The sequence below is a fragment of the Lytechinus pictus genome, chromosome 16 (genome assembly GCF_037042905.1).
Source record: "Lytechinus pictus isolate F3 Inbred chromosome 16, Lp3.0, whole genome shotgun sequence".
NCBI classification, from domain to species: Eukaryota; Metazoa; Echinodermata; class Echinoidea; order Temnopleuroida; family Toxopneustidae; genus Lytechinus; species Lytechinus pictus.
In genome coordinates this window covers 15,904,963-15,928,608 of record NC_087260.1, presented here as the reverse complement: position 1 = coordinate 15,928,608, position 23,646 = coordinate 15,904,963, and the positions used below count along the sequence as shown (strand labels likewise).

Genomic DNA, 23,646 nt, shown 5'->3' with positions numbered 1-23,646 from the left:
GATAATTATGAAAAGTGTTTCCATATTAATTTCTTTAATTCAAGATTTCCATATTGCACTATTGATTACTTTTTTTTTAATAGATGTTATCCAAGAACTATTGCCTTTTATTAGGTTATCTAAGTAGGGGAGAAAACTAATTATTACGATTGTTGAATTTAATTGTACGAACGTGCAAGATTGCAACATCAGCGCGCAAAGGGTCAAAGTAAAATTGTCTCACCATTTTTTCCTCTGAATACAGATGGTGGAAAGTGAAGTTCGTTAGTGGTTGAGTTTACGCTGACCGTTATTGCTTCAGTGGTGTTTTCAACATCCTCTGGCGAGATCTTAGTTAGATGTAGAACTATCCATGAACAATGAAAACATTGAAGACAATGTTCTTAAAGTAAGGAAAATATGCAAATTGAAGATAAAGTGATGTGGCTATAACCCCCATGATTTTATATTATATAGATCAAATCCTTTACTTTGAAACTCCAGGAGATTCTTATAATATCTTCTTCACAACACCATTGACGTAATAACACATTTTTATCAATGTGTTACAAAAATACAAAATATTTTATCAAATTTTTTGACTGGACACATGGGGTGTGGAGGGGTCGGGTCGAACGGGGAGAGGTTTTTCATGACAGGACTCAGTTAATTAGAGTAAAACAATACATTCATGTTTGCTCCTCAGGCCAGTGGACTAGATATTTCTCTTAAACTATACTTATGATGCAGATTTATGCTTTAAACAACAAGTTTGTTTCTATGTTAACTATTACACAAAACTTTCACCACTTAGCAATTTGGATATGAAGAGTCTGTATGTATATGCCACGTAAAAATCCATCATCCCTTGACAAAGAACATAAGTACTAGAATGATGGAAATCAAGCGAGAAGTAGAATATGAGATTAAATGAAATTCCATTCAATTGAATACAAAAGGCAGATCCCACGAGACGATACCAGAGGTTTCGTAATCAGGGCTTCATTACCGAGCAAATCACTTTACACTTGTACGCTGCATTCTGAATATGAAGAGTCTCCATGTGCCAAGTAAAAATCCATTATCACTCAACAAGAAATTAAGTATTAGAATGATGGGAATATTGGAAAGCTGTATATGCAAAGCGCGCAGAACAGTTTTGATTGATTATGCGCTATATAGGCACCGGTTTACTATCATAAATAACTCTGCATTTCTCACCTAATCTATCATTCTGAATGACAACCTCCTTGTTGGCGGTTGATAACAGATTTTTAGCCACATCTGTAGCAAACTCTTCGACAATCTCCATCATACTACTGGCGTGTTTCTCTAGGGATGTTGAATTCTAGCGGGAAGGAAAAAATTGATGACAATCATGACAATCATGAAAACAATTTATTTATTCATTCATTTCTATCTTATTTACCAGTGTAGTCTGTTAAGTGTACTGACTGTTTTACAAAAAGGCCCTGCACAATTAAAATACAATCACAGTACAATATCGCACATAAGAATTAATAAAATTCATTGACAGTTTATGTATCCGGAATAGGTTGACCTTTGACTTGATTGTATCTTATATTTCATCATGTATTTGTTGGTTCAGCATGGATTGTTACACCAATTATGATAAATTCAATCATTTCTTCATTAAACACTGTGTTGATTGTCCATGAAATTAAATGAATACCTTCCGATATGCAAAGTGTATTTCCCAAAAGGTTCTAAATTCTCTTAGTACCTTTCTGATAAAATCATTATTTGCTATAATGATATTGAAGCTAATTGTTCACCTCGTTGTTGAGAACAATTTTTAGTTTAAGGGTAGGTATGAAAGAAATACCTCGGAAAAATCTCTCCCAGAATCTGTTGAAGTGTCGTTTGGTACAAGAATACTTCCAACCACGTCCAAGAATGTCTGAAATCAAAAGAAATTTAATGTTTTATGAGACGCCAATAGTTGCTTCACAAAAATCACAGGTTTCTATAATGCGATTATTGCAAAATATTTCATGGTTCTTTAAAGTGTGTATTGCGGAGCCGCTGATAAAAGGTTGACATGATGACCTTTTTGTTTTCCGAACTTGTTCCATGACTTACTATCTTGTTCCCTCGACTGACTGACTAACCATTTGACTTCGCTTCATTCACACATTCCCAAAACTTATGACTCACAGAAAGTACTGCTCATGTGATCTGCAAGATTATCTGAGTTACCGTTCTTCAAGCAGATTTCATCTTGAAACAAAAATCTTTAATAATATAACAGACCTGCGCTGTTTCTCTTGTTGAGGCTGCTTGTGACGAAACAGCAGTCAATGTCCCCCTTATGCTGTTGATATCCTCTTTGTTAAGTGAACTTGAAGACTTATGCGTAAGGTTGGCAACAACTTTGAGTGCTGCAGATGCCGTCTCAAAGGACACGGTGATATTTGGATCGGTGACAGCGAGGAAAACCTCATCAACCTGTCTCATCAGAGGAAAAATTCAATGAAAAAATTAATCAAAGTGGAGGTGCCATGGCCAAGTGGTTTAGGCATCTGATTTGACACCTGAAAGTCCAGGGTTCAAACCCCGGCCAAGGTACCTATGACCTTGAGCAAGGCATTTAATCAAGAGTGATATATCATCTTGAATTTAAAATAGTGGAAATACGATAGGCATTAATTTGTTTCAATGTGTGCACAATTGTTAAAAATTAAATTAATCATTTGGAAAATGACAAAAAACAGAATTTTATGAGTACTGTATCTGCTAATGTTCCCACCCGAAACATCATTTATGGATTCAGTTTGTTCCTGCTGATGATTTTGCATTAAATATTGTGTGAACAATGTCCAATTAGCAATGCATTGGAGTGTTACCGGTAATCACTGTTAATTTAAATGTAATTTAAATTTGACCAATTTACAATATCTCATAATTTGGGGTATACAAGTCACCATCCCTTCTTCAAGAACTTCTAGGCTAACTAGAGGATATTATATTAACTAGTAACTGAAAAAATATGCTTAGGTCTACTTGATTAAAACAAAAAGAAAAGCCAAATGTGTAGTATTTAAATATGATTATACAGGGATGCCATCATAAAAAACAATGCTTTATTTTCCATTACAATACTGGTCGAGTGGATGGGAAAGTTAATTCTACCCTGTTCTACAATGACGTTTTGGTTAACATGCTGGCCAATATTCAGGGTTTAATTCGAATGCCTTTGGCCATCAGGGTCTTCATTCCCAATGTAGGATGCCTTACTCACCCCCTTAGCATTGACAATCTCATTGGGCACATTCTCTCGAGGCTGTTCTGTCACTCCATCTGATACAGTGGTTGTTGAGGGTGTCAGGATTGATGGGCTACTACCACCACCACTACCACTACTACCACCACCACCATTGCCGCCACCTTGGTGGCTTTGTGTTCCACTGGTAGATGAACCTGCTGCTGTCGTGGAGGACATCGGACCTGTAGTCGACGCTGGTCCATCCGTCGGCGTGGCCAAACCAGTTTTACCAGTACTGTGAAATGTCATCGAGTTCTGAACCTGCCCAGCTGATGTCATACCTTGGACAGCCAAAGGTGTTGTTGATTTGGTAGTACTGCTCTTTGCGTTGGTTATGCCATTGGGCGTTGTGACAGGTGTTGTTGTTGTTGCTTCAGATGGGCTGGAGACCTCTTTGGAGGTTGGTGACACTGTGGATCCACCTGTAGAAAGAGAGGAGATTGTCATGTTAGTTGATCTGACGAGGATGTAACAATGCTGCTCAAGATCATGTTGTAGTAGTTGTAGAGTAGTAATAGTAGTAGTAGAAGTACTAGTGGTAATAATAGTAGTGGTTTTAATAGTAGTAGTAGTAATAGTAGTATGAGTAGTAGTATGAGTAGTAGTAGCAGTAGTAGTAGTAGTAGTAGTAGTAGTAGTGGTCATGGTAGTAGTAGTAGTAGTAGTCGTAGAAGTAGTAGTAGTATAAGTAGCAGTAGTAAAAGAAGAAGAAAAAGAAGATGTAGTAGTAGCAGCAGCAGCCGCAGTAGTAGTAGTAGAAGTAGTTATAGTGCCAGTAGAGGTAGTAGTAGTAGTAGTAGTAGTAGTAGTAGTAGCAGTAATGATATTAGTGGTCATGGTAGTAGTATATAGTAGAAGCAGCAATAGTTGTATGATAAGTAGTATGAGTAGTAGTAGCAGTAGAAGTAGAAGTAGTAGTAGTAGTAGTAGTGGTCATGGTAGTAGTAGTAGTAGTAGTAGTAGTAGTAGTAGTAGTAGTAGTAGAAGTACTAGTGGTAATAGTAGTAGTGGTATTAATAGGAGTAGTAGTAGTAGTAGTAGTAATAGTAGTATGAGTAGTAGTATAAGTAGCAGTAGGAGAAGAAGAAGAAGATGGAGTAGTAGCAGCAGCAACAGCAGAAGTAGTAGTAGTAATAGTCGTAGTAGCAGTAGTAGAAGTAGAAGTAGTAGTTGTAGTAGTAGTAGTAATAGTATAGCAGTAGAAGTAGAAGTAGTAGTAGTAGTAGTAGTAGTTGTAGTAGTAGTAGTAGTAGTAGCAGTAGTAGTAATAGTCGTACTAGCAGTAGTAGAAGTAGTAGTAGTAGTAGCAGCAATAATTATAGTAGTAGTACTACTACTAGTAGTAGTAGTAGTAGTAGTAGTAGTAGTAGTAGTAGTAGTAGTAGTAGTAGTAGTAGTAGTAGAAGTAGTAGTAGTAGTATAAGTGGTAGTAAGGGTGATATTAGTAGAAGTGGCTGTTTATTTGTAAATTCCTCCATTTCCTTACTTTTCTTCCTGCTCTTCTATTTTTCTCCTCTCCTCCCTCCCTTTTCTTAGACAGTAGAGGTAGTATGTAAATCGCATGGGCAATTAGACTAAGTGTAATTATCCGTTACCACAATAATAATCACTGGCTGGTGCTTTTTGAGCCATGCAATAATAAGGATTCCACAGAAAGTTTGAGGGCAGAAAACTTTCATAAAACGCCCAAGTTGGTCTCGATTTGCTGAATGTAGTTCGAAATTATTTCATATCTAATGAAGATAGCTTATGTCACAATATATTTTTTTAATCCGATTCAATTTTTTTTACACTAAATTTTCTTTGTTTTGTTACTTTTATATGATTGAACACATTCATGTTCCCAGGCTAGAGTGTTGTAGCTCAGTAGATTAGTCTCTGGACTTTGAAACAGAGGGTTGTGGGTTCGAATCCCAGCCATGTTGTAATTTCTTAATACGAAAAAAAAATGATCTGTAATGTGCTAAACTCAGCCCAAATTACAAGATTTTTTTTTCAATGCGGTAATGAAAAAAATTGATTACGTTTTCAAACCAAGAAATTGAATTTAAGGATGAGTTTAATCCCATAAAATCATATGCTGCAGGGCATAAATTGAATGTATCCCAAATCCAATTGAAATGTGTTTTTACCATTTGCATATGCTTTGTTGTATGACGTCAAATCAAATCGCAAACACGGGTTCGTGTTATTAGCAACAGGATAAATGCGGATGAACTGGCAGTACATCGGGTTCAATAACTTCTGCATAACAACAACATCTGAACTCCAAGATCCGTCAAAGATCTACAATTTGATGAAATAAAGATTTAAAAAATTGATCTATAATCAAAGTTGCATCGATTTTAATGATAACAAGAATAAGCATTTTAAAGTAGTATTGTTTATTCATTTATTTGTAGTTTTATGTATACAAGGTAGCACTGTCAGTTACAAAACTGCTTTCCACAACAGCCTTGTCTGCATAATACACAATTTGTTATTTATCAAATCAGTAGTATCTACATAATAGATTATAATACTAATATAGTAAAACCCAAAAGAAGAAAAAAAAACATATCTCATACAATCTAATCATTAATACTTAACATGTATGGAAACATTGATAAGGGTAATAAGGAACTGTCAAATTAGAAATAGTATTTATGACCATACTCCATTTATTGGCCACTACATACACTGCATACTGCTTGTAGGGTGGGGAGGGGGCAAAACTGCACCCATCACTTATGCGACCAGATCTGTGCCCATGCATTTCTCTCTTGTTCAATGGCCCAATTGAATGATAGCGTAAATGTAAGATTGCATTCCTTAAAAGAATGAGTTACAGAAAAGTTCATGAAAATGAATCATTTCATTAATTTAATTGATACAAGACAGGAAAAGAATAAAACTCTGAAAGTCATGCTGTAGGTGTTCAAATGTTCCATCTTTAATCCAGATCATCTTCAGGAATTGAAAATGTACAAGAAAACATATTATATTTCTGTCATTTCACTCAATGAAATGTGGTAATAATGGACTAGAAGATGCATATATTTTCAAACTTACAGTTGGATAGTTCAAGTTGTCATAGTAATGCCACGTGTTTGCATCATGGCTGACCCGGATGTAGTACTTGGTGACCCAGTCGTCGACATTCTTCCTACCCTGGACCATAATTCCATTTAACAATACCTCCCTCTCCATATCAACCTAGATTCAAAATATTTGTTTAAAGATATGAAGAAGAATGTGTATTGAACAAAGCCTGCATTTCATGAAAGGACTTGTCGGATTATTTATGCTTATTATGCTTTTTATCCTTGATCAGGCAGTTACCATGGTAACAGTGCTTCTCGGCCAATCAAATTCAAGTAAAGATAATATCGGACAACCTGTCGGACAGAAATATTTATGAAATACTCCCCTGTTTATTTTATGGTTGAATATACAGCATGATATTATCGTTCTGTTTAATCTAAAATGCTGCTGTATGGCCCGAGAAAACAAGTTAATGCACATTAGATGAGAACAATCCCCCCCCCCCCATCCTCCCCTTCGCTTTCTCGCTCTCTCTCTAGTAGTACTATAATTAGTAATAGCAGTAGTAGTATAATACACTCTCAATACAATTATAGTGTGATAAATTATTACATTTAGTAAAATTTTGTAAAAGAAAACAAATGAGGAACCATCTTATTTATACCAGATAGTGATAGGACATTTGTTTGTTGTATTTGTGATTTTGGTATGATAATTCGATAGTTCTCGGTTTCATTTTTTTTCTGGGACACACTGTATGTAGAGCTGTTGGAACTATCGTTTTAGTCATATAAAAACATTGTTATAAATTATTTAGTAAGATATTGGCCCTGAATCTGTAAGTTACATTAGCCAACTTGAAATACATTGCATTCATAAAAAATGTTTTGTTTTACGAGGGACAAATGGGTATCTTTAGCATAGTCACAGGAGCGGATCCAGGATCTTCCAAAAGGGGAGCTTTTTTGATGCAGGAATAATTTGAAAAGAAACTTAATTATGAAAGGCAAATTTACATTAAAGATATTTTTCATGGCTCTCAGGGGGAGAGCAAAAGCCATATGTGCCCCCACACCCCCCCCCCCGGATCCGCCAGTAATTATTGCTGCTATTATCAATGACAATTGACATTTATTTAATACTTTTATTGAGTAGATTCATTAATTAAAGAAATTTATTGAATACCTTTCTTCAGTGGCGTACGGACAAATTTTTAAAGGGGGGGTTCAAGCTGAATGAAATGTTGACAACTCCCCCCCAAAAAAAGTCTTCGCCACCAAATTTAGGTCGTTTCCTACCCAAAAAAAATTGACAAGCTAATAAAAAAGGTCTTTAAAAAAATTAAGGGGGGGTTGAACCCCTGTAACCCCCCTCCTGCATACGCCACTGCCTTAGGAGAATGAAACCCTTGAAACCAGCTGAATCCATATCAAAGAGAAAAATCAAAGGAACACATTGTTGAAAGTTTGAGGAAGATTGAATGAATAATAAGAAAGTTATGAGCATTTGAATATTGAGATCACTAGTGCCATGTAGATCCTCCCATCGGCAATGCGACCAAGATCTGTGATATCACACACGTACAACTCCCTCATTACTTTAGTACTTATTTCACTTATATTCTCACTCTTATAGAGTCTATCACAAGGTGAGGTGTTCTCTTTATGAGATGACAAGTACAGAGGTTTCACAACATTATATCATTGATGAATCGTTTGTCATATGATTAGAATGAGCAAAAAGAAATGTTTTGGGGTATATTTTCAGTGTCCAAATGGGAGAGTTGTACGTGTGTGACATCACAGATCTTGGTCGCATTGCCAATGGGAGGATCTCCATAGCATTAGTGATCTCGACATTCAAATGCTCATAACTCTTTTATTGCTAGTCCTATTTTACACAAACTTTTGTTGATCTTATTTTTTGATTTTTCTGCTTTCACAAAAGCTAACTTGCTCCAAGAGTTTCATTCTCCTTTAATGTATTTGAAGTTTAACTCTTTGCTTATACCTGAATCCATGGGTTTGCATCGTTTATACTGGGGCACCAACCGGAACCGTCGATTAAGCGAGCTGATGTTGGTCCGGTGTTAAGATCGAGTGCGCTGGATGCCGAGATCTGGTGATCCGAGATCTTCAGGTTTTTCATTCCCTGAAGGTGCCCTTTCTCATCAGTAAAACTTTCTGGAAATGAGTTGAATGTAGAATATATGTTCAAAATTTGTTTTAGTGCTTATCAGGACTTAAGTTACTCCAAAGTCATTAAAAGCCCTTGGCCCCATTGCATAAAAGTTACCATTACGGTAACTTTGCCATGCAATGGTACCTTGCATTCAGTTCTCGATTCTGATTGGCTGATGAGCGTTGTTACCATGGTAGTTACCATTGGATGGCAAAGTTACCATAATAGGAACTTTTATGCAATGTGCCCTAACCATGGGTGTCCTTTTTGATAGGCCTCAACGCCCCTCTTTCTGGTCTTAATGATTTGTGGTGCCCGTTTTTATTTTTCCCATTTATGCTGTACTATACAAATAGAAATCATTTTGAGGAGAGGGTGGGCCGATCGGTGTTCTGAAACAATATGCATCTTCATCTGCACTGGCCCTGGGATTTTTCAATGTAGGGTGTTAAATGCGGGATGCAGTTCCTAACTTCGGTGGATTTGCCCCCCCCCCCTCCTCCTCTGAGTCCTCCATAACTGTTTTCCCCCTATCAAATTATTTATGGATGTGAAGGAGCTTAGCGACTGCGCTAAACAATTTTTGATGCTATTTTTGAGCACTTTCAGCTTGAACAGGATGCTATATGAGAGTACATGTATTTTGGCCTTCTAACCATTTATTATACTTTTTTTCCCCCTCTATCTTCAAGATTTCTTGGGAGGGGTGCAAATGTTCTGAATTGGGGGAATGTGCACCCCACCTCCGTGGTGCTAACACTGATCTTTGACAAATTTCAGTAGGGGGCAACCCCAATTTAAAGAAAAATAAAAATTGTTGGGTTTTAAAAATTGATACGTACCTGATTTCAACTGAATGCTATCCAGCTCAAAAGCAACCAAGGAGTGTCCGTCAGCAACAATGGTGAACATTCCAACAAGCTGTTTGGATTGAAATATGAAACATCATGCCAATAAATTCAGAAAGTTATTTGATCAATGATGGCACCCAAAGGTGATCAGGGGCCGCAGAACGGTTTTGAAAGTGGGGGGGGGGGGGGTGGCTGAGCCGAAAGTGGGTGGGAGCTGACCGTGCAAAAATCAATCATCATTTTTTTTACACAGTTTTGAAAAGAGGGGGCTAAACCCAACCCTCCCCCCGTTCCAAGGCCCCTGATCATGAATGTCAATGAAGTTGACATTTTCCTTTCAGTATTTTAGTATAACTACCGACCTTTTATTAAATGTGTGATGTCACAATAAGTGTTTTCATAATATAGTACACAATGCATGGTCTTAATCAACAATGAAAGTCAATATGGTTACAATATTGAGGACGAAATTAGTGTTAGATTCTTTTTCCTGTGGAAAAGTCATTATTTCTTTGTATCATTTCATTTATAAACCAACCAAATATGCTGAGTACATTGAATTTTCTTAAAGGACAAGTCCACCCCAACAAAAAGTTGATTTGAATAAAAAGAGAAAAATCCAACAAGCATAACACTGAAAATTTCATCAAAATGTGAAATGTGAATGTGAAAAATAAGCGAAATTTTAAAATGTCATAACTTTCTTATTTTACATCCGATTTTGATGAAATTTTCAGCACTTTGCTAGTTCGATTTTTCTCTATTTATTCAAGTCAGCATTTTTCTTGGGTGGACTTGACCTTTAAACACGTACATTGCATATTAAGCCTTCCTGGTGAAATAACAAATCAAATAATCATAAGTATATGAATATTATGCTCATCACTCGTTTGATAAAGATTTGTCTTTATTCTGTATTCTAAAAGAAAGATCAGGACCCTGTTTCCCAAAGATTTGTTTATAATTACAAATGAACAATTTCTATAACAAATTTACTACCAGCCAATCAGATGGAATGACTTCAGTAGCTTTGTAATGATAAAATGTTTTATGAAACGGGCCCCTGCTTTAACTATATTCATTTTTTATAACAGTAATGAGTGCCACAGCCATGCCAGCGAAGCTGTCTTCATACTAACTGCATGTTAACTTTTTTTAAACTTTCGACCCAAGCTATCTTCATTAGATATGAATGAAGTCATTCAAACTATGTTCAACAAAATTGGACCAACAGAGGGCGTTTTATGAAAGTTTTCAGCAAAATGGCCAAGTGGTCTGAGGACTAGACACACTTAAGTCTTGGGTTCGACCCTGGCCTGTTTGTTTGTTTTTTATTCTAAATACGCGATAAAAAACTTACTATCAGTATATATACAAATCATTACAACAAAACAGAAAGATAAGAGAAAGTAAGTTCAAAATAAACATAATAACATAACTGAAACAAAACATAGAAATAAATGACTAATTAACGGTACCTATGCCCTCAAGCAAGGTATTTATATAATCAAAAGTGCTCTTTTATCCTATATTCAAGTAAATAGAAATGCTATAACCATTCTTGGTTACTATATGTGCACTTTTTTAAAGTCATACATACAGAAAATCCACTTTTGTGATAGATTTTGACATAATATTCAGAAAATAACATCACATCTTAACCCTTTTCCCTTTCCTTTTCTTTCTTTTTTTCCTTCTTTATCTTTTGGGTCGTGGAACTTTTATTTATTATTTATTTTCATTCATGTATTTAGTTATTAATCTATTTATTTATTTATTCATTCATTTTTGTTGGGGGGGATCATGGCCCCCTAAGCACCCAACCTGTGCGCCAGTGACTGCTTTCAAATTTACATACCTGATAGGGATTCTCACTGAATTCTCGCTCGAGGTAGAACTCTGTCCATTCCCCCGGGGAACCACCCGATGAACCATAGGTAGAGGCTAAAACCTCGTCTTGTGCCGATGGGAGACCGAAGACCTCCCGCCACACTCTCATGTACAGAGTCCAACTTGTCCGGACATCGCCGCGGAGAAAGTAATTGAATCGTATGCTACCTGTTTGATGATAATTGAGCATATACATATATTCAAAGAGCCATAAATCTACTTTTCGTTCACAGAAAGGAACAGGCAAACGGTACAGTGGTTTAGAATTGCTTCTGAAATTTTGCAGAGTTGATAAGTTCGGTTGCTACCCATTAATAGAGTTGGAGGATGGATTGAAATCATACTTTATTTAATGTTAATCATGTTGCGCCATGTGGAAGTGATTTCATCATAATTTTATGACTCATCCATTGTTACTGATGTAATGCTTAAAGAATGAGAAGGAAGAAAATCATTTGATGTTACGAAGATGATAACAATGATGGTGTTGGTGATGGTAGCGATGTGGATGATAATGAAAATTACAGTCGAGACGGGGATAATGATGATGACGATGGCGATGATAAAGTTATAGTGGTGGTGGAGGTGGTGGTGACGAAGAGAATGATAACAACGATAACACCCCAATATTACTGATTGATAACCTGCGGTTACAAGCAAATTTACATAATTATATTCATGATATGTGGGCATTTTATTGTTCTGCAAATCAAACCCCTCTCCGACACGATTATAGGGAGCAAAAAAATAATGTGACGATACCCGCCTCCTATACACAGACGCACACACCATCCACCAACTCCCTCTAGATGTAACTTTTATTATACCTTTGCGAATGGAGATTGCTTCTCGAAAGATTACGGTGGACGTAAACAGCGTGTCCGGATGAATGTCCGGACACAACCATGATGACGTAGGCGGTGACGTCACATCGTGGACCGCCGGCGACGTAATCTCGACACTGAAAATGTCCGTGTAGATTGAACCGGTCGTTACGCCCCCGCTGCCTGTGTAGAGTTTCATGTCTAGCTGTGGTCCAGTGGGTGCAGTTGGCTCTGCTGTAGTGTGTACTTCCCTGGTGTCACGGTGATGTTCGGAGCAGAGTTCGTTGGCGATTTCGGTGCCGCTCAGGACGTAGTAGTAATCTAGAAAATGATCATGAAATCATGTGTGAACTTTAAAAAACAGAAACTGCAAAATGAATTCTTCGAACGAGGAAGAAGAAGAGGAGATGTCAGCATTCGAAGAAAATTGATTATATTCTATGTCTCTAAACAATCTTGGTCAACTTTTGTATGAAAACGAGGTGAACGGAACTCATCAAGAAACATTGGCTTTACCTTTACTGGCAACAAGGTTATACATACATATATTGTTATAAGCAAAATTGTATGAGCAATTACATTCATTTTATTTAGTTATTTTCTCATTAAGGATATTCATAGCATAGAATGATTAAGAATATTCCAGAATGTCCCAGAAAAGCTTTGTTAGACATGAGTAATCTTTGAATAATCTTTGTTATTTCTGGAATGTCCAAAGAGAGACAATACAGACTGCTAAACAATAGATTGCTACACAAACATGACAAAGAGATTCCAAGTGGTAGTGGAAATGAACAATATGATTAGCTATGTTGTTTACAGTACATTGTTATTTGTCTGAGGTCATTCAAGAATGTTCTAAAATTAGACTGCAATAGAAATTGGCAGAATGTTCTTTTTAAAGACAATACTAGAAGCTTTCAGAATAGTTGAAATTTGTATATATAAGCTGGCAGTTTCTTCAAGGACATCATCATATCAGATCAGAACTCAGAGTTTCACGCCAGACTTTATGTCAAGAGCATAGTTTATTTCCACCTGGAATACAACATTTATCTTCTGTGGAATTATTTGCACGCCATAAATGAACTGTTTGCAGTTATTTTGAGAGAGGAATTCTCAGTTCTCATCGAGATCATCAAGCTGTTTTAATGAACGCTTTTCAACCCATGTATTGCTGAAATTGACTGTTAATCAACATCGTCTTCACAGATATTTCAACTCGTTACAGTGACTCTTGTTATTCATCGTGCTTCAACATCAGTTTCATCATCGCCATCATTGTGAACTTTAATTTACGGAATCTTCGCCAACAAGCTTGGATTAAATACTGGACTATCATGACTTTGGAATATCAGCAGAACTGACACTTCAGGAGATGTACATATAAGATGTAAGATCAATATTGATTTATGTTTTGTTAGTTTATTATTGTTATTTTTTCATTGTTATTTGTTGCAGTATCGTAACAATATATATATATATATATATATATATATATATATATATATATATATATATATATATATATATATGATAAATTATACATGTACAACAGCTTTGGCAACTCTTGTATTTAAATATGTTGTAAAAGAAATGAATGAAGAGAGCAATGGTAGGCGTAGCTTTAATCAAGGTTCCCCAGAGCTATCTGCCCTTTGCCGAAAAAAATGTCTCTGCCGGGAATCGGACCCGTCCCCCAACTTGGAACGCCGGTGCCTTAATCACTAGACCACAGACACGGGTTAGTGGCTAGGGCGACCCCGAACCGATTGACCGTCAGATAAACAGATTTTCAACACTATACCAATTTCAATTTCCTTTGTCAAATTTCAATTTCCTTTTGTTAATTCCAATTTCAATTTCCTTTGCCAAAGCTGTTGTACATGTATAATTTCTCACATTAAATAGTTTCTCCCATACATGTACTGCATCTTAGCAATAGCTTTGATCCAGCTGGGGCATGGCGGCTTGTCATTGTTCAAAAACCCACCTACACCCGACAAAGGAAATTGAAATTGGTTCCAAGCTGGGGGCCCCGGTTTGATTCCCAGCAGAGACATTTTTCTGCATCACCAATTTTTCCAAAGGGGAGATATAAAGGAAAAGAAATAGAGACGAATGGATAAAGGACAAAACACAGTTTTGTTTCCAAGGTCAGACGACCTTGTCCCCCAATGACGTAATTTTACTCACTTATCAGTTTCCTAAGAAGTCACTGTTGGAAAGTTACGTTTTAAGTTACTTTTTGAAATTTACGTGAGTAATAATTGACCTGGAACAATTTTGTGCATTGAAAGAATGAAGGTTAAGAAGAAGAAAGGGAAGAAACGGAACAAGGGAGACATTAAGAAATACAAAAAAAAGAAGAAAGAAAAACAAAGGGAGCAAGAGATTGGGGCCAGATCGAAAGTGGGAAAAGGGGGAAAGGATAAGAGATATCAAGCCATTAAATTGCAGATTTTTTTTTTTTTTTTTTTTTTGGGGGGGGGCTGTTTTATCATTTTCTCACCTGCTTTGAAAGTTTCAATTGGAGGGTCTGTGAAACAGCTGCATTCAAGATGGACATCATTCTCGGTTCCATACTCGATATGATCGTCTATGTTAGTCTTGTTGAAACTCGGCCATAGCTCTTTGTAGAACAAATACGTTACAAAACATAAACATATTATGATGAAAGAAGACAGTGTCCCACCGTGTGTTCACAGTGTGTTCACAATTTTTTTGTTCAAATATAGTGAACTGTGTGAAATGTCATTCACACTGTTAAAATGATCAAATTTAACAATGTAAAGACAATTCCACATTGCGGGCATACTTACAGTGGTGTGTTCACATACTGGACTATGTGCATTATGTGTTTCACACTCTAACTTGTGTATACAATTCAACATTGTGCATGATTCCGCAGTGTGAATGTTCACAAATGAAGGCAAATCCACACTCTTGGCTCCTACACAGTGTGTTCACAGAGTGGGCTATGTGAAATATAATCCACACTGTTAAAATACTCAAAATTTACCAGTGTCGAGACAATTCTACACTGTGGCCACCTGTACAGGGAAGTGTTCTCAGAGAGTTATAGTGTAGGCCTACTATGTAAAGATGAGATTTATACTGTTAGAATACTTAAATTTAACAGTGTGGAGATAATTCCTTACTGTGGACACCTCTATACAGGGGAGTGTTCACATAGTAGACTAGTGAATTGAATATGTGTTTTACATTGTTAATCAATAACTTCACACTGTGTTCACACTGTGAACAAAAAACCTGACACACTGTGGCATGCTGTGTTTTCAGCCGTGTATGCTTAGTACCAGTATTTATTTCATTCATTTTTATTTATTTGTTTTCTTTATTTTTTACTGCAGGGTAAGCCTGTTCAGTTATGCAAAGCTGCATGCTTTCCAAAGGCGCCCTGCAGTTTAACACTGAAATAACTCAACATCATAGCAATTCAATAAAAGTAAAAACATAATACAGAATACCAGTACTGTTTATTCATGTCATCATTTAGTTTTTGAATGTGCAAATAAAGACGTGTCTTAATTAAGGGATAATCTAAATGAATTCATGAAAACGAAAGGGGAATGATAATATATTAATTTATGTCATCATTAAGGTTTCGATTGTGCAGTTTGAAATGCTTCTCAATTTAGGAATATTTCCAATGATTGATTTTAATGAAAACAAGTTGAACAATCATATATTGAAAAAACTGTATTCAAATCGAGTTTACTACATTTATTAATTTGATTTTTTGTTTGTTTATCATATATTCACTTTTTGCACCTCATAGCAACTCTGAACATAACATTCAGGGATATCATTGTGTAATATGTAGGCCTACATCATTTCATTATTTTTTTTTGTGTTATAATGAGATTATGAAATAAGTGACAATATTATTAGGTTTTAACTGTTTACTGCTCTACTTACCAAAGTTCATGTGACCGTATATCTCGACTCGGAGGCAGTTGTAAGCAGAATTTGATTCTTTGATTTTAATATGAATGTACCGAGCGACTGGTTCATATGTCGTGACAAACTGCTGGATATCTTCGGCGTCATTGGCAATGGTGCCCTGTGACTGCTGATAAAATGAAAATACACAATGTGAAAAGTGGGGTGTTAAAACTGACATTAGATCGCCGCTTTACAAAAAGTTGTGATTGATCCGATCAACCACAACTATTGAAAAATTTAATGTGCTTCTCTTTGTTCACAAAGAACATTGTGTAAATTTCCTGTAGAAAGAAATATTACATTGATGGGTTTTCATATAGTGGAAGTTGATCGGATAATAATAATGATAATGATGAATAATAATAATGATGTTTTATTTACCCAGGGTAGCCAATTCAGTTAGGAAACTGCTCTACCAGCGGGCCCTGCATAGCATAATAATGTTATTATTACCCTTCTCCAATCTAAATGCTGAGCGCCTAGCAAGAAGGCAGAAGGTCCAATTTTTGTAAGTCTTTGGTATGACTCGGCCAAGGATCGAACCCACGACCTCCCGTTCATGATGCGGACGCTCTACCACTGAGCCACCATGACCGGTATCAATCGTAACTCTTTGTAAGACGGGACCCAGGTAGTGTCCCTAGAGGAGTACACCCTGATGTGTTAAAATTACACTCTAGATATTCAACATAACACCAAGGAGTTTAAAAGTAACAAACGAAAGTGTTATAATAATACCCATGCATGCTGGCTTAGGACCCCCCCCCCCAAAAAAAAAAAAAAAAAAAAAAAAATGTATAAATAACACCGGAGTTATATGAATGGTGTGGTCCTCTACACCGCATTGATTAGAATATCTTAAAGGAGGAGTGAACTGATCAACATGCAATGAAATATCTTACTGACTGTGTGTTATAAATAACTAGTCTTAAAAATGTTCATTTTGAGATAACCATCAATAACACAGTAAATTAATTAGCCTATAATTTTATTCATACAGAGAAAGTAAAATGTTTTTGATAGGATAGTTCTTATTTTGCGACTTGGTATATACATTTAATTAGCGTGATATGAATGTATTGAGAAGTGAATCAGTGTTATTGGCAATGCGACAAAGATGTGTGATGTCACTTGTGAACAACTCTCCCCATTACTTTAGCATATATTTCACTTAAATTGCATCTTTTATGTAATACAGATTTTTAAAGAATACATCATGGATAAAGAGTTTGTATCACCATAAGAAAAAGCAAAAAGATACATTTTGGGGGTATTATATAGTCCATCAAAGGGAAAGTTGTTCACATGTGACATCACACATCATTGCCGCATTGCCAATGGAAGGATCTCCTTAGCATTAGTGATTGCAATATTCAAATGCCCATAACTTTCTCATTGTTTGTCCGATTTTTCTCAAAATTTTGTTGATCTATTTCTTTGAGTTTCTGTTTCGACACAAGTCTAGTAAAATTTCAACGGTTTCATTCCCCTTTAATAAAAATAGGCAATTAACCTTAGTCACCGGCAAAGTAACGATAACTAGCTAATAATAATTAAGATATTATTAGGCCCTATGTCAGTTATTTCTTGTTTTATATACAGTAAAGGGACATATTGGGACCTATTGACCATTTCGACTCCTTTTTTTTACCAACCTGTACATCTATTTTAAAAAAGAATTCATTTCCCGGAGTATCAACCTCGCTCGCCTTGAACTTCAACTCGGTCGGGTACGAGCCCGACGCAGCCGGATGATCGATGGACGAATCGGCGAGTCCCTGGACGAGGAACTTGTCAATGTGTGCACGGGTGGTAAGGTCGATTTTTATCCAGGGGTCGCTGTCACCGGGGGCGGCACACCAAGAAGAGGGGCCGTTGAGACGCCCTTTCTCGGGGGCGTGATCCTCGTCGAGGTAAGAGCTTGCCGTAATCAGGGCGTTTCCGATCTGTCCGCTTTTCATTCCAAATGGTATTGGACCACCTGGGATTATGAAATTTGTGTGAAATTTATATGATTCAATTTGGTTTTTACATACTTAATTATTCATTCATTTGATTTCATTTCCAGCTGCATAATAGCAAAGATCAATATAATAATATTAGTCAAGATGTCTCTAAAATACACACTTTGAGGTTCATATGAGGTAACTGGGCACAGTCCCGTCCATGCCACGCAGTGCGATTGTTGATGGATGTTCTCCAAAAATTAATTGTTAGAGAACTTGGGGTCTTTATTTCATAATTTTTGACTTACTTCAAAATAAAATACAGCGTATAATACCATACTTCTAATCTATCAACACAAAGAAATTGCAGTTGGAATACAAATAAATCTATATAAGGAAGAGCTTCCGAGAAGAGTAGGAAAATGGGATTGCAAATCTTTGGGATGTTGATGACTGAAACAAAGAATTTCAGAGTGGCGTTACCATCGTAGGTTGCTCCCACGATAAATATTCGCATCCATATTTCATCCTTCCATGTTTGTGGAAATAATATTAGTGCTGTTGCTTCTCGCCACGGGTTTAGCATCAGCTCAGCATATCCGGGCGCGTAATCCAGATGAAAAACCTAAGAAATAAAGATGTGATAAGAAGATATCAGTAATTCTTTGTGATTGTAACAAGAAACATTTCCCGAATTCCTTTTGAAGGTGAATGATAAAGTAAGGAAACAGTCAATAAATATAACAATTCGTTAGAAGCAAAAAAAAAATCTGTTTTCATATAAAGAATTTTTAGAGGGATTTTTGAAACGGTAGGCGTAAAGAAACGAACGATTCCTTTTGGAATGTCGTTATTATGCAGGAATAACTCAAAGGCACAAATTTACCAAAGGGTTGGTGGACCTGTCCTCGTAGATGTATTTCCAAGCGAACTTCCTCGTGTCAGAGTACGCGACCTTCAGTGTTTCCACGCGAGCAGATGAGCCCTGTCCACCTAAGATGGCCATACCCTGGATGGTAACGACCCGGTCGAATTCCACCTGGATGAAGGGCTGTTGGGTGTCATCGTCTTTCGCGCGCCATCCATTGAAATCCGCGTAGTCGGGGAGGAAGTGGTTGTCGTGCAGGTAGTCGAGGTCCAGAGGATCCGTGATGATCTGTTGTAGGAAGGCCTTCTCAGGGTTGTGATTCGCTTTCGAGGTAGACGCCGACACGGACGCGCCCCTCAAGTCTACGAGTTCAGCATCTTCGATTATGATAGTGAAATAAAAAGAACATCACATATTTTGGGGAGATAACACCAAATCTTTGTATATTCCCCGTGTTTGATTACCTATATACCCAAAGTTTCAAATGCGACTTTTCTTTTGTATTATCGTGAAGTTGCGAGCGTCAGTATCAAAGGAAGCAATTTGACAGTCATGCTCTGACTCGACCAGGTTCAACCATTTGCCATGTCGGGCATACCGCCGTACCGTTAACCGCTTATTGTTTAATCATTATTTATTTGAGAGTTAATCCATCACTAATACTTTAAAGAATAATCCCAGGGGGGACAGGGGGGACGTGTCCCCCCTACCAAAAATAGTAGGGGGGACACAATATCAAATGTCCCCCCTACTATTTTTGGTCTTTTATGATGGAAAAAAATGCATCATTCACATTCGAAATAATACATATCTTTTGAACTAAATGACCTTACATTTTGGGTGAAAACTTTTTTTTTGCTTGTCAAATTTTCCAGAGTGAATAAAATAAGATGAGGGGAAGACTTGGAAAATAAAAAGAATCTTTCATGTCACTATATAAAATTTTCGGTCGTGCTTCGCGCTCGCATTGCCTGTTAGGTGATTGTTCAATATGGATCTTAAATATCAAGTTTGGAAGTCAATATACATTACACATTTCACCTCGGAAATCGAATGATCATTATTTTGTGTGATTTACAAACTGATTTTTAAAAGGTGCTCTGTTAAAATTATAGCTTTATGGTCTGAATATTGAAATTTTCTGCTCGTGCTGAGCGCTCGCAAATTTCGATTTATTAAGTACCTATTATTTTGCGCTCGCATTAATGGTTAAAAAAAATATTTTAACTGATGCATTCTATTCAGAATTACAAAAGTGCTTGAAATGTCCAGTTTTCAGGCCATAATATCATCAGATTCCCCTCCCCCTTATTAGGCATTAATAAATAAGATATTAATTTAATGATTAAATTGTCCCTTTTGTTTCATCTCGCGCTTAGCAAGAGGGATAGTAAGATAGTCATCATTTTCATATGACATGTCCTAAGGATGTCCCAGTCCTATGTCAAAACTCAAATAATAATGAAAAATATCAGCTCTTTATTAAGTGCGATCCATATCCACATCACGATTTTCCTACAAAGTGCTTGAAATAAATAGCTGAAATTAACTTTTTTTTTCAGATTGGAATATCATATAGTTTAAGCTCGCGCTTCGCGCTCGCTCTGATTTTTCATAATAAAAGATGTGTAGAATGCCTAGATTCTAGGTCTGAATATGAAACACGCCCGCGCATGTTTATTCAGATACTCAACTTGTTCTATATCCAGTTTCAGATCACAATATCAAAAACTCTGCTCGCGCTTTGTGCTCGCATTATTAATGTAGGAAGATCCCCTATTACTCATTCTTTTCATGATTTACAAAACATGAATAGAGTGTGCCGTTTTTAGGTCTAAATCTCGATTTTTTTTCCGCTCGCGCTTCGCGCTCGCATCAATTGTTTAATTATATACCTATCTGTTTGAATTACAAAAAGTGCTTAGAATTTTCATTCCTTAGGTAAAAATGTCAAAAAATTTCAACTCGCGCTTCGCACTCGCATTATTTAATTGTTGAAATATGTAACGTCTTCATGGCTAACTACAAGCAGTCTGTAACAGGTACCTTATCCATCAGTTCATTTCTGCTAGCGCTTCACGTTCGTGGTAATTATTCATTTACATACACATCTTTTTCAGGATAGCAAACATTGCCCAGAATGTTCAAAATTTTAGGAAAAAATACATAAAATTTCCCCCAAAAAAAATTGCTCGCACTTCGCGCTCGCATTATATAAATAAGGATTATGATATTATATATTTAAATTTATTCATAAGAATAAAGCTAAGAAATGACTATTAGGACTACCCCTTCAAAGAAACCAAAAATCATCTTCGAGCGGCCGATCGGGGAGAATATGGCCGAAAATAAAATCCGCCCCCCCTATTGGCGAAGGCTGGATCCGCCCCTGCTTAATAAGTACCTTTTCGATCACTTCAAATTAAACGTATGTAAACATTTTCTGGCTGCACTTTGCACTCGCATTATTAATGTAAGGAAGACCTCCAATTACTCATCCTTTTCATGACAGAACATGAATACATGTAGAGTGTTTCGTTCTTAGGTCTAAATCTCAAAATTTTCCGCTCGCGCTCCGCATCAATTGTTTAGTTATCTACCTATTATGTTTAAGTTACACAAAGTGCTTAGAATTTCCATTCCTTAGATAAAAATTTCAAATAATTTCAGCTAGCGCTTCGCGCTCGCATTATTTGATTGTTGAAATATGTAACGTCTTCATGGCTAACTGCAAGCAGTCTTTAACAGGTACCTTTTCCATCAGATCATTTCTGCTCGCACTTCGCGTTCGTAGTACTTATTTATTTGCATACACATCTTTTTCGGGATAACAAACATTGCCCAGAATGTTAAAATTTTAGGAAAAAATACGTAAAATCCCCCCCTAAAAAAAAAAAAAAATTTGCTCGCGCTTCGCGCTCGCATTATATAAATATTGATTATGATATTATATATTTATGTTGATTTATAAGAATAAAGCTAAAAAGTGACCACGAAGACTACCCCTTTAATGAAACAAACAAAAATCATCATCGAGCGGCCAATCGGGGATTAAAATATGGCTGAACCCCCCCCCCCCCCTATTGGCGAAGGCTGGATCCGCCCCTGTGGTCCCCCCTACCTTTCGGGACAGATTTCCGCCCATGCAACTATTGTAACCTTATCATCACGGCAACTACTATGGTAACAGGGCTCAACAGCCAATTAAAACCAAGTTTCCTTGGAAATTACAATCCCGGCAAAGAAATGGGCCCAAGTGGGATTCCTTAATGATACAACGTAGGCTAAGAGGGCAAGAATTTCAAAACCTACTACGGAATTAACCAAGTTATAGATTAGAAAACGGGTCTGACTAAATTGTTTTCATAATGTCATTCGTATAACGATGCAAAAAAAAAAAACAACGACGGCCGACCTACCATTGTACCTGGAGTTCTTTGGACAATCCAAGCTAGCGCAGTGCTTTGTTGTGGCCGAGTCCGGATGTCCTTCCAACACGTCATGAGAGTCCATTGGCAACATCAATGTGCTGTTATAATAATCCCCAGAACCTTCAGGATCCAGCGTTTCTCTAGCTAGCTCAGTGACAAACGCTTCTGATACGACCGTTCCATCAACAGAAGACACTGTTTCTGTGTTCCATACCGTGAAAGTATTGACTGACATCAACTCTGCTGTTGTGACTTCTCCTAAAGTGGTTTCGGCTTCAGTAACTTCAATCAAGGTCATTTCACCCAGCGTCGTATCTGCAGCGATGACTTCAACTAAAGTTGTCTCAGCAGCAGTAAATTCTCCCAATGTTGTTTCTGCAGCAGTAACTTCAGGTAAAGTTGTATCTACTGCAGTAATCTGTCCTGAAGTTGTTTCTGAAGTTGTAAGTCCAACTGAAGTTGTCTCTGCAGCGATGAAATCACCCAACGTCGTTTCTGCAGCTGTGACTTTAACCGAAGTTGTCTGTGCAGTGGCAAATTTATCTAAAGTCGTTTTTGCAGCGTTAATTTCAACAGGAGTTGTCTCTGCAGCGGGAAGTTCACCCAACGTCGTTTCTGCAGCGGTAACTCCAACTGGAGTTGTCTCTTCAGCAGTAAATTCACCCACCGTCGTTTCTTCAACGCTGGTTTCAGGCAACATTGTTTCTTCATGTTTGGTCTGAGGTATCAAGGTTGAGTTTCCAACCGTGGTTCCAGGAAATGTTACTGTTTCAGAAGTTACATTCAATGTAGTTGTTTCTTTGACAGTGCTTTCGGCGAACGTTGTTCCTTCAGCTGTTGTTTCTCTTTGAGTTGTAGGAGGCACGGGAGATGTAATATCTCCTTTTGTCGTTTCTGCATTGGCCTGCAAGATGGCAAAGGTAGGAGGTACATACAGGTGCACATCAATATCCGCGGTGCGTGAGATAAAAATTGGTGAGCACTTCTTTCCGTAGCCCATGCAACTGCTACCGTAGGCGTTGGATATAGTTTTGTGACAAGAACATTCGACTTCGCTGTCTTCCAAACCCGTCCCTTCGCAAAGAGGCAAAGTACCTAACAGGTGATAAACAAAACAAAAACCGAAAGAAAATCATATCCTGGCAATTGAACAGATATATATTAATGCTCGAAGAATTATTAGAAAATCTATGTGCAGAGACGCAACGGACGAGATCATTATCGGAGAACACATTTACTATATTGCAGTATCATTGGTAGTTTTGATTAATTGTTAAATCAAAATAAGACCCGCGATACCACGGGCATTTAGTATTAAGATGGAAAAGATGGTAGTCGTGGAGTTGGCTCACTTGTTTCAGGTATGCTCTTACACATATACATGGAAAGTGGAACAA

The 23,646-nt window shown here is 37.0% G+C and overlaps 1 protein-coding gene across 1 annotated transcript in view; it reads right to left on the bottom strand.

The window, feature by feature from the left end:
* LOC129279292 (uncharacterized) overlaps positions 1-23,646 on the bottom strand; it is a 44,936-nt gene that overhangs the window by 16,427 nt on the left and 4,863 nt on the right. Inside the window, exons 4-20 of the mRNA XM_064110935.1 lie at positions 22,238-23,344; positions 18,837-19,195; positions 18,434-18,575; positions 17,660-17,985; positions 15,978-16,131; positions 14,548-14,667; positions 12,039-12,356; positions 11,180-11,379; positions 9,313-9,391; positions 8,300-8,472; positions 6,317-6,460; positions 5,398-5,551; positions 3,242-3,687; positions 2,254-2,448; positions 1,826-1,900; positions 1,201-1,327; positions 224-346 (exon numbers count right to left, since the gene is read on the bottom strand). Coding sequence (XP_063967005.1) covers positions 224-346; positions 1,201-1,327; positions 1,826-1,900; positions 2,254-2,448; positions 3,242-3,687; positions 5,398-5,551; positions 6,317-6,460; positions 8,300-8,472; positions 9,313-9,391; positions 11,180-11,379; positions 12,039-12,356; positions 14,548-14,667; positions 15,978-16,131; positions 17,660-17,985; positions 18,434-18,575; positions 18,837-19,195; positions 22,238-23,344 — 4,242 coding nt within the window. The remainder of the gene's footprint in view (positions 1-223; positions 347-1,200; positions 1,328-1,825; positions 1,901-2,253; positions 2,449-3,241; positions 3,688-5,397; positions 5,552-6,316; positions 6,461-8,299; positions 8,473-9,312; positions 9,392-11,179; positions 11,380-12,038; positions 12,357-14,547; positions 14,668-15,977; positions 16,132-17,659; positions 17,986-18,433; positions 18,576-18,836; positions 19,196-22,237; positions 23,345-23,646) is intronic.